At 39.1% G+C, this 16936-nt stretch overlaps 1 protein-coding gene across 1 annotated transcript in view; it reads left to right on the top strand.

The window, feature by feature from the left end:
- Positions 1 to 16936, top strand: part of CARD14 (caspase recruitment domain family member 14) — a 186298-nt gene that overhangs the window by 126137 nt on the left and 43225 nt on the right. Inside the window, exon 13 of the mRNA XM_044068083.1 lies at positions 9003 to 9201. Within this exon, the coding sequence (XP_043924018.1) occupies positions 9003 to 9201 (199 nt within the window). The remainder of the gene's footprint in view (positions 1 to 9002; positions 9202 to 16936) is intronic.

The following is a 16936-nucleotide window of genomic DNA, read 5'->3' as shown; positions in this document are numbered from 1 at the left end:
AACTATGTCCTCAGAAAACTTTTGAAAATTAACCTTGGGATGAGGAATACCATCCGTAGCTTGTTTTATATCCTCTCTAGCCCAGGGACGATAAACTAAAATAGTTGGCTCTTGTCCAACATCCCCTGCTTGTGGGTTTGCAACTTGTATTAAGGGAAGGGCTTCTGAGTGGTCAGAAAGTTTAATGGCCCAACGTCCTTGCCGTGCTGGTCCCGACCTTAACTGCATAGGTTGGTCTACCTGTTGCAAAGCAACCTTGGGTACTATGGGAATTTGCGGGTAAATTGGAGGGGTCACAATGTTTCCTTGAGCAGCCAATAACCCACCCTGCTATACAGATCCCACATCTTCAGACTGATATTGAGGAGGTTCCGCCAGTACAGCAGCAGCAGTTTCCCCATACGGTGGGGCAGTTGTCTGCCTTTGTACCGCACAAACTGTATGCTCATCCTCCTTATCTAAAAATAAAGCTACTTTTCCACTTGGCACCAGTGATCCCTTTTGATTTATTTTTTTCTTTTTCCTGGCACTGTTTTTCTTTTATAGCTCATTTATTTGCCTCTTCTAACCATTTTTGTGCTTGGGGAAATCCCAATTGTCTTTGTTTTTTAGTTCTAGTTCCCGCATCTCTTTTCAAATCTCTAACCAATTTTGCACAGGCATTCTTATTCAGTGTACCATCAAAATCATATCTCGACTTCCACTTTTTCAAAAATTTAACATTATTTTTGTTTAAACCTTTCATATACTTAGCATCAGCATTTAAACAGACATCACTCTCACACTTGCAGCAACTCGAACCCATGTTTCCCCTAGATTTCTTACTTTACCTTTCCTTTTTTTTTTTTTTTCAGGTATTTAGGACTGTATCAAAATTATTTTACAGGGCTTATTATAAAATGGGACTATCTTAATGGGTGACCCTAACAAAATAATCTTAACAAGTAATCCTACCCATCCTTAACTAAAAATAAAACCTTGTCGACAAGATTAAATTAAATTAAAAGAAATTTATTTTTCATCCTACCTAAACCAGATGAGACTTCGTTTCCCCTTTTCATTCAGAAACCGTCCCACAGATAGGGATCAGAGAGCGGCCGGCCTCTTTTCAATGACAAATCAGCCGGAGGGCTTTCAGTCGAGGGAATCTTAAGATGAGATACCCTCACCTACACAGGTTTTTCGGTCTCTCTGTTGGTCTGATCCGTATCTTCGTAGAGGTTTCCGGTCCGAAGGACCAAAATGTCAGAAGAAAAAATTCAAACGAGTCGCATCTGCCTCAGGTGATGAATTTTCCTTTATTAGCAGTTAACCAGATTACACAGCATGTTGGCCAAGATGTCCAGTCTGGACTGATCTGATCTCCTCTGATCTGATCAACTTGTTTACTGACATCAACTTTTATACTGCAAGCAAAACAACTTTTTGTTACATTTCTGACCGTTGACAGTTGGCTATGAAAAACATATAGGAAAAACATGTTTATCACAAATTACCTCAAACCCACAGTTAGTACAGAATGTTCAAGAAGTACAGAATATTCAATTCAACAATGGTAGCTCAAATTTTCCAGGACACACAGCCTGCCTCAGTAAATTAACTCTTACTCGGCCGTGCGTCCTTATCCCAGGCTTCACTGAGCTATAACCAAATCTCTTTATTCTGAAATGCAGAAAACAGATATCATTCAGGTTCATAAGCAATGCTGCATTTTGTTCACAGATGAGGCCCATCTTTGATAGGCATATCCCAACAAATAACATGTTCACTTTGCAAGAACAGGAAAAAGACAAATAACAGTATGTTTTTAAAACTTTTTCTCTTAACAGTATGTCCCTGTTTTCAGGCCTGATTTTCCCCTATACAGGATGTCCTTCATTTTGTAGGTATGTCCCTGTTTTCAGGCCTGATTTTCCCCTATACAGGATATCCTTCATTTTGTAGGTATGTCCCTGTTTTCAGGCCTGGTATTCCCCTATACAGGATGTCCTTCATTTTGTAGGTATGTCCCTGTTTTCAGGCCTGGTATTCCCCTATACAGGATGTCCTTCATTTTGTAGGTATGTCCCTGTTTTCAGGCCTGATTTTCCCCTATACAGGATGTCCTTCGTTTTGTAGGTATGTCCCTGTTTTCAGGCCTGATTTTTCACTTTACATAATTTCCTAAATCCTCCTCATGATTATTGAAGTTGTCCAGTGCACAGAACACCACAGTGAATGACCAGCATACTAGCAGCAACAATAAAGAAAGAGGAAACACATCTTAGATCTCACTCTTGTTGAAGCAAAAATAAAAGATCTTGAGTGGTAGAATTTTGCAATATGGTTCAGTAAAGTCTATAGATTTTACAGTGGCTCTCTGATAATGTATTTACATTTTTCTTTATTTTTTTGTCACTCTCAGCTTTTTAAATATGTGCTTCTGACTAGAAGCAGGAAGTTTTGTGTGCTATTTGGTATTTTATGCTGATTGGATGCCCTGATTTTTAGTTGGATGTATATACTTTTTCAAGGGCCATTGTTTCTATTTTAAACATCTGCAGGTTAGGTTGTATGTGCAAACGCGTGGCATTTTTATAAGCTGCTAATGATAATTTTCAAGTAGTCCTGGGTTTGATTCCCTTAGTTTCCAAATGCATGCAAGGTGAGTGTAAGCAACTGTTTAAGCAGACAATGTTCCAGGGTCACACATGAAAATGGCAGTTGCATCTACTGGGCTCAGCAAGTCACCCATCACTGTGCACTCCCACAGCTCTTTATTTCTTTTCCATCTGCAGCAAAGTGATGCCACCAAATACCCCAATTTGTTCTTTGCTAAAATTCTTATTTATATATTCTTGCATAGTTGGTTATATTACAGTGCTACAGACCATATTTCATCAGTTTTAAGATAAGTCATGTGTACTTCAACTGACTTCATTCAGTTAGCCTCCTAGTAAACACAAAGGACTAGGTGGGGAAAGAATTACAAGTGGACAAAGGTGTGATACTCCTGGGGAAGGAGGGGACTCCCTGCAACAAGTATGCTCACTACCACTTGCAGAATGTATAGGCAAGTGGCTAGTACCAAGTGGAGCAAAGCATTAAGGGAGCAAGGCCCTCACATAAATTTCAGCTTGGGACACTGGCAGCATTGATCCAGGAGCAATCTCTCAAACACCAAAGGGCTTGTCAGTTAGGGAATGCATTAGTACTGGGAGATCAAGTCTTCTTTCAAGGGTGGGGTGGAACCTTATAGCTACATCTGCAGTTTCTAGTGGTGACTGTAAAGTGAGTGCATGTAGTTACTCAGTAGAAAGGGAATAGGGTAGAAAATCCTAATATTACTAAATGTCAGTGCACCCATTTGCAACAAGAGTATTAGTGGTAATCCAGTTAAGAGAACCCAAAATTGAACAGTAAAGAATGTAATTATATAAAAGAATGAAAGAAAGGAGTTGTACCACTAAGACTAAGATCTCTGTAAAAGAAGATTATGCCGTTATAGTCAAGAGTTTCAGCCATGACAACCACAGTTCTCCAACTGTTCATGAGACCCGAATGCCAGTATGTGGCATGGTATGACTGTATATACTAGATACAAGGAACAGATGCATGTTCAGGGATTGCAAACCACCAGTGAGAACATGGAACTGGCTCCAAAGGTATTTCACTAATAAGCGTTAAACCATTCTGCTAACTGTTGTTGTATCTAATGATGTGTTACTCACCATCACTACTATACTCAGTAATACAGCCTGTGAGTATCATTTCTGCTCCTTATTTTGTCTTTGCTACCATTACTACTTTCTAGACATCACTGCAAATGTTGTGCACTCTTTCATTTCACTGATATGTGGCCTTTGTAGCCTCAAGAAAGAGAATACGGTCCAGAAAACTAAACACCCCAACCTGTCCACATTTAAAACTACCCTGAAAGACTATTTAAATGATAATTGGCTATGCCCCTGTATTGCTCCCAACTAATATTCTTCCTATTTTATCCACTCATCTCACACATGGCAGCCCAAATAGTGCTCATCCCACATAGGGCTATCCCACTCTCTGTCTTAACTTTATTAATCTTTGTTTCTTCAGATGACCTAACTTGTAAAACTACATGAGCAATTTTTCTCTTTCAGAAGTAACTCACATGACTTATGTACCTCATATATATTGTAAAAAAAATACTATTCCTGTATGCCTGAAACATGCATGTTTATATTGTATTCTGTTATTATATTTTGCTATAATATTTTTGTTAGGCTCATTTACATATTGTTAGCAATGTACTACTTAAACTAAATTTACTACTAGTACCTTAATAATGTTCTTTTTGTTGTGGAGCTTTTCTCCCCGGGTCTCAGCTGAAAACGTTTTTTTTTTTCAACCCAATCAGACACTACCTGGTTAACAAATGTAAATAATTAAATAAATAAAATAAAATGTTTGTGGATTTACCTTAAAGGTAAATGTTAACAAATGAGCAGCTCCCCTTGCAGAATCTTAGTCATCTTATTGAGCATTTCACCTTGAAAAGCTTAAAAAAAGCAGTTTGCCTCTGACTCAACTGTGTTTTAATTCAAAGATACTGAAAACTTCATGCACAGTGTCTTTAAAGCAGTGCATTAATCTGTAACTGCACAAGCATGAGTTTAGTAACAAAGCAGAGGGATTAAAGGTTTGACAGTCTTTAAACATGAAGTGTTTTACTCAGAACAGTATACTGATGACACCTACAAGAGGTCAGGTGTACTGCAAAAAGTCATAAAACCACACACACACACACACACACACACACACACACACACACACACACACACACACACACACACACACACACACACACACACGCAGAGATAAGTGCACTCGATGCACCATAACACTAGCTCAAATGTGTTTGTACAGCGGAAGAAGAAGGGAAAAAGTCATAAAAAGGAGTCTAGATGAGGCACTCCCCCACCACACTAAGGAGCTCCTAATGTCACCGAGTGATTGCAATGGGTCTGATGCCTTGTGTACCATAGGCTGGAAGCAAATACTACCCCATCCTTCAGCCTTTGCCAAGGGAGATAACTAGGACAGAATGGAGGAAAATAAATGGAAAAGATGAGGACTGTAATTTTCAAGGAGCTGGGAGGAATGCTGTGGGGGGGAGGCAAAAATAGGCTAGGTACGATTATGGGTGTGAATAAGTAAACAGATGTATTTTAATTGTGCCTTTTACAAGGCGGCATGCCAGACAAGCATCTTAAATACAAACTGCATAAAAAATTAAAGAAAGCAGCCATTAAAACTATAAACATGGTATGCATCTGCACTAATGTAACAGATTCTGATAGCAGGCATATTTGGAATTTTTTTTCAGGTAGCAAAAAATTGAAGCCTTTTTTTAAACACATTCACTGTGCTGTATTCTGATACCTACTGAAGTAGAGAAAACCACAGATCTGGGGCTGTTTAGTCAAACATCCCTTGCAGCTAATTGTTTGCAAATGTTAATGCTCTCTGGGACTCTCTAGCAGTAGCTGATCAGCAGCATGCAGAGTTATAAGGAATCAACAAGTAACCCAGACCTACAGTGTGCAGGATAAGTTAGGAAACTCATTTTGTTGAAGGCTGACATCTTCATAGGTAAACAGACTTCTTCATAAGTGAGCAGTCCAGTTCCAACAGCATGCTGTTATATATTCCCATTTGGAAAAAAAATCTTTCGGGAAATATCCCGTGGAATTTTGCATAAGATAGTGCATCTCTCCTCCAGTTTTTGTGTAACTTGTGCCAGCATGGTTGGCTGGAGTTTTTTAGATGGTTTTGTGTCATTTGACCATCACATTGACTTGTACAAATACTTGTGTTAAAAATGTATCAACTGTGTTATTAGAACTTATTAAATGTTTATGTTTAAACAAAGAATTCTAGAAGGGAAGAATAGAAGCTTTTGAAATTGTTCTATAGTTTTTGGATACTGCAACAGATCTTAGCAAAGTTCTGAGTATGTATTGTACCAGAAACAGGTGATCAAATGTGATGTCACTCTATAACCAGCACTGAGACGATGGAACTCTTACAGCAATTTGTTTTCTTTTGTTTTCTTTGGAACCTGAATTATCACAGTCAGTTATTAGTTGTTTAGTTCAATTATAGTTAGAAGCTCATCACCTTGCCTTGTGGAAGTAAGCCTGTCAGCATCTAATCTGCTTTCCTGTATTAATTATGTTAGCAAGGGAACAGTTATTCTTTAGACACTCAGGAAATATAGTGAGATTAGATAAGTATTGTTTTTCTCCATCTCTTTGAATCTGTCCAGCTATGTTATTTTTATTTCTCCTGTGATTGAAACTTTGTTGCTTATTGTACTTAGAAATTTAGCATTCTCGTGTTTTCTATTTTATTATTTATTATTATTCTTATACCTTTCATTTTGGCTGGTCTTTTAGGGAATACTTTTAACATCTTGAGAGTACTTGTGTCTATTTTAGTAATGTTGTGGCCACTCTGAAAAGCCTTACTGCTTTGGTTATACTCTACCGTTTATATAAGTATTGATTAGAGTATAATTGGATACCCTTGTAAGAGCCTGAAAGTGGTTGACTGGTGGCAGCATGGTTACCTTATAGTCTGGACAGAATGTGTACAGCTAGTAAATCTGTACCATCCTTTCTCAGAAGTGTGTGTGTGTGTGTGTGTGTGTGTGTGTGTGTGTGTGTGTGTGTGTGTGTGTGTGTGTGTGTGTGTGTGTGTGTGTGTGTGTGTGTAAAAATAAAATACCCAGGTGTGGTTATTTCAGCTGCTTGGAATAGGACACAGTGCTCCAAAGTGAGTCTTGTTTGGGAACTTTGGAGACAGAGTCCACTCCCAGGTCTGGAGCATGTTCCCTGTGTGCTCTTGAAGAAAACTGTGCTTGATGCAGAGAGCTGCATCTGAAAATACTGTGTAAATTCATTCCTGTTCTTAGTGGCTGTCTCTCACCGGTGACAGTGGTGAGGACCGAGGCTGTTTGATTACTGGCCCCAGGTAGAGAGGCCATCACAGTAGCTTTGGAATGTCTATCAATGTATGAATCCCTGTCTGTAACCTCTTACTTCAAATATATTTACGAAGTACAGATTTAAACACTAGGACTGATGTATATTCTCTTAGCAATGTGGATGCTCATTCTATAAACATGGCAGGTTTCATATAATAAAATTATCATCTTTTACAGTGTTATTTATGCCTAGATGAAATAGTTTACACTGATTTTAGTAAAGTGTTTGTAATAAGTACTTGAAAGCCATGGAGTTTACATAGAACTTCTCCTTGCCAGGTCCTAAATTCCATATTAAGATTTATAAGGAAATTAAAGTTCTAAATGTTTAAATTAGTTAAAGTAGTTGAGAAACTTTCTTTGAACTCTCTCCAGTCGGGATCCTTCTAGAGTGCTGTTTTTGTAAAACTGACCACAAAGTTCTAATAAAGGTTTAATGAAAATAAATTTAGTATATAAAAATAGCAATCAAAATACATTTATCTAGTAGTAAAGGCTGTTTGAAGTGTAGCACAGTGTCACTGACATCTCAGGTATTTCAGAATTAAACCACAACTCGTACAAACTGACACTCGCAAGCCTTTCTTAAATAAAATTGAAAAGTAAGGACATCAGACAGGGTACCAGTAAATAACTGTTGTTTCCTGTTAAGTTTAATCATGTCTCTGTACTTGTACTGAAACAGGATCATTTGCTTAACTCTTCTGACAATAACTCATTTCTAAATGTACTAATTCAGACTCAAAATAAGATGAGCTAAAAAGTAAAACCACCAGAAATATGTTCACACCTAAATCTATGGTTTATTTAGAAAATTCTACACAGTGGAAAACATTTATGTAGGAAGAACACTAAGGAAATTGCAAGAGACAATATATGAATACATTTCAGCCACTAAAATGTAATATAAGACAATAATGCACATTCTGCCAAAATCAAGACAGTTGAAATGTATGGTAAACATTCATTAATATGTGTAGGTTTTAAAAGTTTTTGGTTTATGATTATATGTAGCATTAATATGAGGTTCACTGGGAGATACAGAAAATGAATAAGATATTAGGAAATTTGCCTGTCCTTTAAAACTAGATGCTTGTGTTTTTTATGGCAAAAATGAAGCTCTGAATTTCAAACGTGTTTTACAAAAAAAAAAAGTGTGCACTTAAATATAAATAATGTTTTTGCAAATTTACTTGTAATAGTACTGATGTAAAATGAAGATTTTTATAGATAGCAAGTCATTTTAATTTAATTTTATGTTAATTCATATGATTTTTCAAAGTCGTGATATATATAGTTATGTGATTTTTTTAAACTTTCTATTTAAGTGTGATTTAAAAAAATGAGATTCTCACAATCTGATGAAGTCGAAAATATGATAGAGCTGCTTATCATAAAACAGTAACATCTTTGTACATACGGTTTGTTTTCAGTGTATTTTATAGTGTTCAAGATGAACCATGTGATGATATAACAATCATAAGTGGTCGAATTATGTTGACCTGGCTCAGGTTTGATTTGAAAATAACATAGTCATGTTCAGACTGTGAAGCTGGTGCCTATCCTGTCACTCAGCGTGCAGAAAGCAGAGAATTAACCCATCATGCCCTAAGAGCATAGCAAACACAGCTAAGGGAAATATGGATAATCACAAGTTCACTTACAAGTTAACCTATTACATATTATTTAGGATAAGGGAGCAAACTGGAGCACCCAGTGAAGACCCAAACAGACAAAGATAGCATGTGCAGATTCCTTACGAAAGGTACCTCAGCCAAGAATTAAATTGAAAAACCAAGCACTGTGAGGCAGGAACACACAGAGTTGCATCACTGTGCTGTGCTGCCATTAGATGTAAACAGCATGTATTTGCTCCCCACCTGTTCAGAATTTGAAATTAATTCTAATCATTTCTATAGTATTATGCTAACTCAATAATATATGCAGTTGAGGATTAGAACAAATGACTGAGCATTTATTTTTTCTGTAACAGCGCATTCATTTTCCCAAGAGGTCGTCGAGTTGCAAGGCGTATTTCAAGTCGGGTCACTACCATTGCCTTTCAAGGAGATGCCCTTTTGGAACAGATTTCAATAATCGGTGGCAACGAGTCAGGGATCTACATTCATAAGGTGACACCAGGAAGTGCAGCAGATGATCTCTCCTTAATGCCAGGGACACAGATCATGCATGTAAGTTTAGACACATCAGGTGCTACCTGAAGAATGCTTTCTAGTTCATTATCACTTCTTACTGCATGGCACTCAGTAGATAATATGAACAGGAACACAATACTGACAGGTGTTTTTTTTTAACTATCATATGTAGATTGTCCAGTTCAGTCACATTAGTCAAAGTGAGAAAATAGTTTGTAATTTCTAGTAATTTCTAGTAAAAGTGATGAAATGTGTAATTCTGACATGTAAGCACTACGTACTGCTAGATACTGGTGTGGACTATTGCGTGTGGCCGGTCACTTTAACAAAGCAGTGCTGACTACAGTTAAAGACAGCAGGTCAGACTAGTAGTCAAAAGTTGTTACGTTTGCAGGAACATAACAGTGTGGTTATTTAAAAACATCACACTATCAGATTTTGTCAATATTGTGAACCATTTCTTATATTTCTGGAGTGCCAAATGAAATATGTAATTGCGCTAAATAATACACTTCTTCAAGACTGTTATCATCAGGGTTAAGATCCTTTTTGTTTCAGTGTCACTAATTCAAACATTAGCTAGGATGTATAGCACACAGGACAGCAGTATCAGCCTAATGTTGGTTCTCATCTACTTTTTCACCAAAGTAACTTTCTGACCTAGATGTACATGTGATGATTAGGATTACTACTGTAATGTTGAGTGGTTCAGTATTCTGGAAGATATCAGTTTCTTTCTCCTGCTGCTCTTAAAATACAGTACAGCTTAAATGAAACCAGCCTATCTTTCATATTGATCTGAACCTGTCAATTCCACACCAGGGCAGAATCACTGGTTTATTTTAATTTGCTTTCCTTATCAGGTTCTTCTGTATTTCTGACAGTGGAGATCTAATCTTTCCATTTTGCTTTAAATGATATTTCATTCAACCAGCTAAGCACCAGGGACAAAGGTAAGAGTTTGGGAATTGTACACCTACTACCACAACCTAGCCTCTCCTCTCAAATTGTAGCCATCTCCATTCCAGACAGTGTTTGTTTTTGGATACCACAACCTTTTTAGTTGGAAGTATTTTGACGTCTCTCGTTAGGGGTCGCCACAGCAGATCAGCAGTCCACAGATTGATTGGCAGTGGAGTTTTTACTGTCTCAAGTTGCCAGCCCAGACCCAACCTTCACAGAAGACACACACACACACACACACACACACACACACACAGACACACACAGACACACACACACACACACACACACACACACACACACACACACACACACACACCTACTCGACTGCGGGGAGAACATGCAGGCTCTGCACAGAGGGTGCTCCAGCCGAGAATTGAACCACAGAACCTCCTGCTGTGAGGAGACAACATTAACCACTGCACCACAGTGGCCAACATAGCACAACCTTTTTAGTACTGACAAAAAAAATCTGAAATTACAAGCTTAAGCAAAATAAATCTATCTAGATTAGCATTCTGAGAAAAGGAAATATGTTAAGAAAATCTATAATGTGATAAAATAAAAGCCAGGTAAATATGCCATTTATTTTTAAATTCAAACCTCTCTCTAGGAACATTCTTGTATTTTCATCCTAGTGACAAGAATATGGTGGCATATTTTACCTGTTGATGTAATAAGGTTTCATATAAAAGCAATATAATTTTTTTCAAATTTTTAATCATTGTTCTAATGCAGTCTTAAGATAGAAACTCAAAATCCCTGCTGATTACCACTTCTAAGTTTTCCTCTTCTTTGTCATTTTATAACAAGCATTCTCCCTGAGACAGACACATGCATTAACGCATACACACACTGCATTCAAAAATATTATTAATTATGACAAACTGTATTCTTTCACAGAATAGATAAATGCTATATAATGTTAGTACCCAATGATTACACAGTCTCCAAGTGAAATGAATTATGGCAACCTCAGACCCCGTTCCTGTGTGGGTAAATATCTAAACTATCATCACATTTTTCACTGTGCATTGTTTGTTTTTGTTTTGTTTTGTTTTTGCCTTGCCTTGGCCTTACATATCATCATTCTAAACTAAACCTGATAACAGACATTTCTGTGTATTGATCACAACCAAATAGCAGAAGTCAAGTAATACTTATGAAGATAAATACATAAAGAATTAAACAACAGAAATGAAGCACTGATAATACAATATGTGGAAAATATTGTACTACACTTTATGTTGCATTGCTCATATGAATAGTACAGAATATTCTATTTTCAGTACAAAATAGATCAGATTGAGTGATTCTGAAATATTATTTTGTGTTCTACCTTCTTGGACACTGACACCATTTTGAACTCTGACTATTTCCTTTCACATTATTTCTGCCCCATCTCAATTTCCTGTTAGCTCTGTTCATTTTTGTTCCTGCCCTCTTTGTACATCCCTTCAAATGTCCATTTCAGCTATCTTTCATTTGGCCTAGCTGGTTGGTACCTCTGCCAAGTCACATTTACAGTCATGCATCTCTCCTTCTTCCTCACTAGATTTCTTTTTTGCTATGACTTAACTTGCAGATCCCTATGGCCTCCTGAAATACACGTGTTCTATGGGATACAACATCTGCAGGGTGAGAGATGGAATGGCATGAATGTTTACCTTTATCTTTACAGAATATTTATTCCAATATGTTCTTGTCCCCACCCTTTATCTTGTCATAAATTATCTCAGCTACCAAAATCAGTCTAGTCTGCCAAGCAATGTAAGTGAGACTCTTATGTGCAATTAAACTATTTGGTAGGAAACGTCTACAATTGCTGAGGAACGTTAAAAGTGAGATGATGTTGATGGAGTCTTAGATTTACAGTATGAAGTTCAGAAAATTCTGATTTCTTTAGGGGGATAGACATACAAAAGGGAAAATAAATAAAATGGAGGTGTCAGTTTGGGTTCTCAATCCAACCAGAGGCCTCCAAAGCAGACACCCAAGCAACCGCCACCTCATGACACACCACAGGCAACACATAAAACACAAAATCAGTGTGCAGAGCAGTCACAGCCCTTAAGGCCAAATACAACACCAAACATACTTGTCATAGGTGACTCCATAGTCAGGCACACTGACGTCCCACTCACCAGGCTGAACAAGGAGAGGGTCACAGTAAGCTGCCTATCGGGCGCTAGAATCTGCCACATAACACAAGCACTCGGGTCACTCCACAGCAAGTACAAATATGACACAGTCATTGTCCATGCTGGTGTGAACGACTTGAGACGTACCTCCCTGGACTACATGAAAAGAGACATAGAGGAGCTCTCTGATTATGTAGCCCAGGCAGGTATGACCCTGACCCTGAGCAGCATCCTTCCTTCACCAAGAATGATGCCACAACATAGAGACAAGATGATAAGCTTTAACAATTGGCTTAATTTCTGGTGTCATTCAAAGGGGATCCAGTGTCTGTCTGCCTGGGATGACATGCTTGACAAGCCACGCTGCTTCGCAAGGGACGGCTTGCACCTGTCACCCTGGGATTCCGGATATTGGCTAAGGCTCTTGCCACCCCATAGTGCCTTTTTTAGGCAAGGCTCAAATTCTAAACCTACCACCCTAGAAAACAAAAATGGGAAGAAACTAAGGGTAATGCTGCTCAATGTCAGAAGTCTAAATCTCAAAATGCACGCACTCGAGGCCCTTCTCAGTATGGAGAACATCGATGTCTGTGCTGTGACTGAAACCTGGTTCAAGGCTCCTGAGAGCACCCGGCACTATCAGGTTTTACCTCATATCATGCGTTCCGCCCCAAAACCCGGACCACACCACAAAAGGAGGGTGTATCCATATTCATCAAGGATACCCACACCTCCAGGTTGGTGGCAACGCACAAGCATCGGAAACCATCCAGGTGCAATTAACCATAGGCAAAACTGCTCTACAATTTGTAGCATGCTACAGGCCACCCTCTCAAACTCAGGAACCCCACACAGCCTTCCTGAAGACACTGGAGGGTATAAATGTATCTCCAAACACCATTATATTGAGTGACTTCAACTACCCGAATATAGACTGGGAACATTACTCAAGCCCAAACTTTCTAGCCCAAAGGTTCCTGGAGTTCATAAATTCAAATGCCATGGAACAACTAGTCACCGTTCCCACAAGAGGAGAAAATATACTAGATCTCATCATCACAAACATGGGGACAAAATGCTCCACACCGGAAGTATATCCCTCATTGGTGAGATCAGATCATAAACTAATCTCACTGGATATCCACATCCCGCCCCCACCCCAAACAAAAGACCACAGTGAAGAACTTCTCTAAAGCAAACTTCACACTACTCAAGACTGGTGTGGTATCCTTCAAGGCCCCGAGCCAGTGGAAACCACAACCCAAGCTGCGGAAGCCCTTACAAATGCCTTCTACGAACACCTCCAGGACTGCATGGATCAGGCAATCCCTAATAAAACCAAGACTCTTTCCACCAAGGGCAAACGTCCAGTCTGGTGGACCCCAGCCATAAACAAACTTTACAATAAGAGGAGAAAGCTGTTACATGATAGAGCAAAATCCATAAAAGAGAAGACACCTTTGATCATTATTAGTAAAAAAATACGAGCACTCATAAAATCATCCAAGGCCAACTTTGAGAGAAAAATTGCCATAGATTCAAAAGACAATCATAAGGCCTTCTTCAGCTATGTTAGAAACCTGGGTGGAAACTCCCAGATATGCTCAGAATTAGTCCAAAATGATACAAAAATCAATGAACCCACAGACATTGCCAACATACTGGCAGACAGGCTCAGTGCAAACTTCACCCCCCTCTCCCACCCAAAAGGAGAGATAACTATCCCAGCGGAGTGCAGCTTCCCAGACATCTCCAATGCGCAGGTGAAAGCTGCTCTCTCTAAAGCTAAAAACACAGCATCAATGGGACTGGATGGTGTCCCCGGCTGTGTGCTACATGAACTCAATGAGGAACTAAACCCGCACATAAGGCAGCTGTTTAATCTTAGCCTTACCACAGAATACGTGCCCAAGGAGTGGTGTACGGCAACTGTGGTCCCACTCCACAAAGGCGGTGCCTCTATGGACCTTGGTAATTACCGCCCCATAAGCTTAACAAGCCTGGTCTGCAAAGCTATGGAGAGGATCATAATGGAGCTCATAAACAAAGACATAGGGGACTTGCAGACATTGGACCCGACCCAGTTTGGCTTTGTCAAGGGCAGATCATGCCTTTTGAACTTGGTCGACTTCTTCGAAACACTCACCAAGGCCATTGATGAGGGAAAGGCAGTCCATACAGCCTACCTTGACCTTGCAAAAGCTTTCGACACAATACCCCATTCGGGTATTATAGAGAAACTTACCAGCTTAAATATAAACCCATATGTCACAAGATGGGTTGCAAACTGGCTAAAGGACAGAACCCACAGGGTTAGAGTAGCTGGCGCCATGTCAGACTCCAAGCCGGTCACAAGTGGTGTCCCACAGGGCTCAGTCCTTGGCCCCCTGTTGTTCGGCATCTACTTCTCAGAAGTACAGGCTAACATAGGAGGACTATGGCTGACAAAGTTTGCAGATGACTGCAAACTGGGAGCCATAGTGGAAAGTACATCGGACACAGATATCCTTCTGAGGGGTCTCACGGAAACTGATAGCTGGTGCCAGAGCCATGGCCTGAAGTTAAATGCCAAAAAATGTGTAGTCATACCCTTCGGGAAAAACAAGGTAACCCCAAGCTACCATATAGGTGGCAATCCACTAAGCACAGAAGAGGTTATCAGGGACCTGGGGACCCAGGTTGACAGTGGCCTTTCTTTTGACACTCACATTGCTAAAGTGGTTAGAAAAACCTTCTACATTGCCCACCTGATCATGAAGGGATTCACATCCAGATCAAGTGAGGTCATTGTTCCCCTGTACTCTTCACTTATCAGACCAATGATAGAGTACAATGCCCCATTCGGGATGTATCTCACCCGACACCTGCAGCAATTGGAGAGACCCCAAAAGTTCCTCACCAAAAGGATAAAGGGACTCCAAAATCTGTCATATGCTGTCAGACTGAAGAAACTCCAGCTCTATTCAGTCGCATACCGTCTGCTCAGAGGTGACCTGTGCCTGATATACAAGGCCATGTCCAACCCGGAATTAATGGACATGCTCCACCTCAAAAAATCCAAATCTACCAGATCCACTAGAGCAAGCAACTTAAACCTTAGCACGGATATAAATAGGACATGCTGGAGGGATAGATTTGTCACCCAGAGACTCCCTATGTTGTGGAATAAAATCCCGGTCCATGTGAGGCAGAGCACCTCGCTGGCTCTGTTCAAGAGTAATCTTGACCGGTGGATGGGAGATCGTAGGTTTACCCCGGGAATCATCTCTGTGTCACTGCTGGACAGAGGCACAACAAACTAATGGGCACAGTATTTTTTAACATAAGGGGTGGCGTAAGCCACAAAAACTCTGGGCTAGGCTTATAAATGCCTTAGGGCAGATAGCCTAGTATAAACCTATGAACCCTCTCTGAGGCTTGTTTGAGAAAGGAAAGATGACAGTCCAAAATGTTTTGTTCTGAGGATGAGTGTAGACATTCCAGATATGAATTTCTACTGAGTTCGGAGCTATAAGCTTTAATGATAAGTTGCTGTAGCTGTAAGTATGTGCGCATGGGGGGACTACATATGATATTCTGAATTTTGTTGTATTAAGCTCAAATTTTACATGTTGGTGTTTAAACACTTTAGAATTAATGCAACAATTAGCATGAAAGTACTGGATGGCTATTACTTCATATCTTTGTACAAATGTGTTATTAGCAAGCTGTCATGGAAAACTGGGGAAAGAGGCAACACTAAAGAAAGTAATTTTAATATTTGTTTATGATGTCAGGAAGCAAATTGGTCCCACTGTGCAATGATAAAAGATAAAGGAACATGTTTCACTGCATTATTTAAATTGATTTGGGATGGTGTTTTATAGCTGTGCTTTAACATGTTGTGTACTGCAATTACTTATTTCATTCATTTATTTTATTTGCATTTGCTTACTAGGAAAGTTCAAAAGGGCATGAAACCCCTTTTCAGTGGAAACCCGGGAAGAAAAGCTCCAGAGTTACAATAATACATAAAGCAAGAATCATAAAGAAACATTAAGTAATGCATGAAAGAGAATCATAAAACGAGTATATAAATCTATAACAGTCATTAATAGTAATTTGTACACTTTGCTCATATTTACCTATTGAGCAAAAAAGAACATAAATGGGGAACAGGAGAATATGAAGTTGAAGCCACTTTTTAAATAATGCTAGTTATGCTGTAAGAATGAGTGTTAGAAAAGTGTACACAAAGTGAGTATAATTCATTATGGATTTCAAAATACCTGAACCATGTTATGGGAACTACTTGATCAATCAATAATACTTTTTGTCAATTAAAAGAAATACTGAGTGACAGCTAAGGTGAGTGTTGGGGCTTCTGGGAATGGGAATAATATTTGTGCCGTACTGACAGAGTTAAAATAAGTATGTGTAAGGGAGGGTACAGGAAACAAACTGCAAACAGCAAGTAATCACCTTTGATATAGTTATAATTGCTGGTGGGGGGGGGGGGTGATGGTAATGCTTGGTTCATTTATTGTGATAAGCTGTATCCAGATATTTGTAATCATTTGACTTGTGTTGTTGTCACATTTCTTTATATTCATTACCATGTTGAGAGGAAGGACATTGACTCAACTTTCACTTAGTTTGAAAATTTAGGCTTGGACTTTGGAGATAAG

The sequence above is a fragment of the Protopterus annectens genome, chromosome 4.part0 (genome assembly GCF_019279795.1).
Source record: "Protopterus annectens isolate FY-2018-M chromosome 4.part0, PAN1.0, whole genome shotgun sequence".
Lineage (NCBI taxonomy): Eukaryota > Metazoa > Chordata > Ceratodontiformes > Protopteridae > Protopterus > Protopterus annectens.
This window is presented reverse-complemented; position numbering and strand designations above follow the sequence as displayed.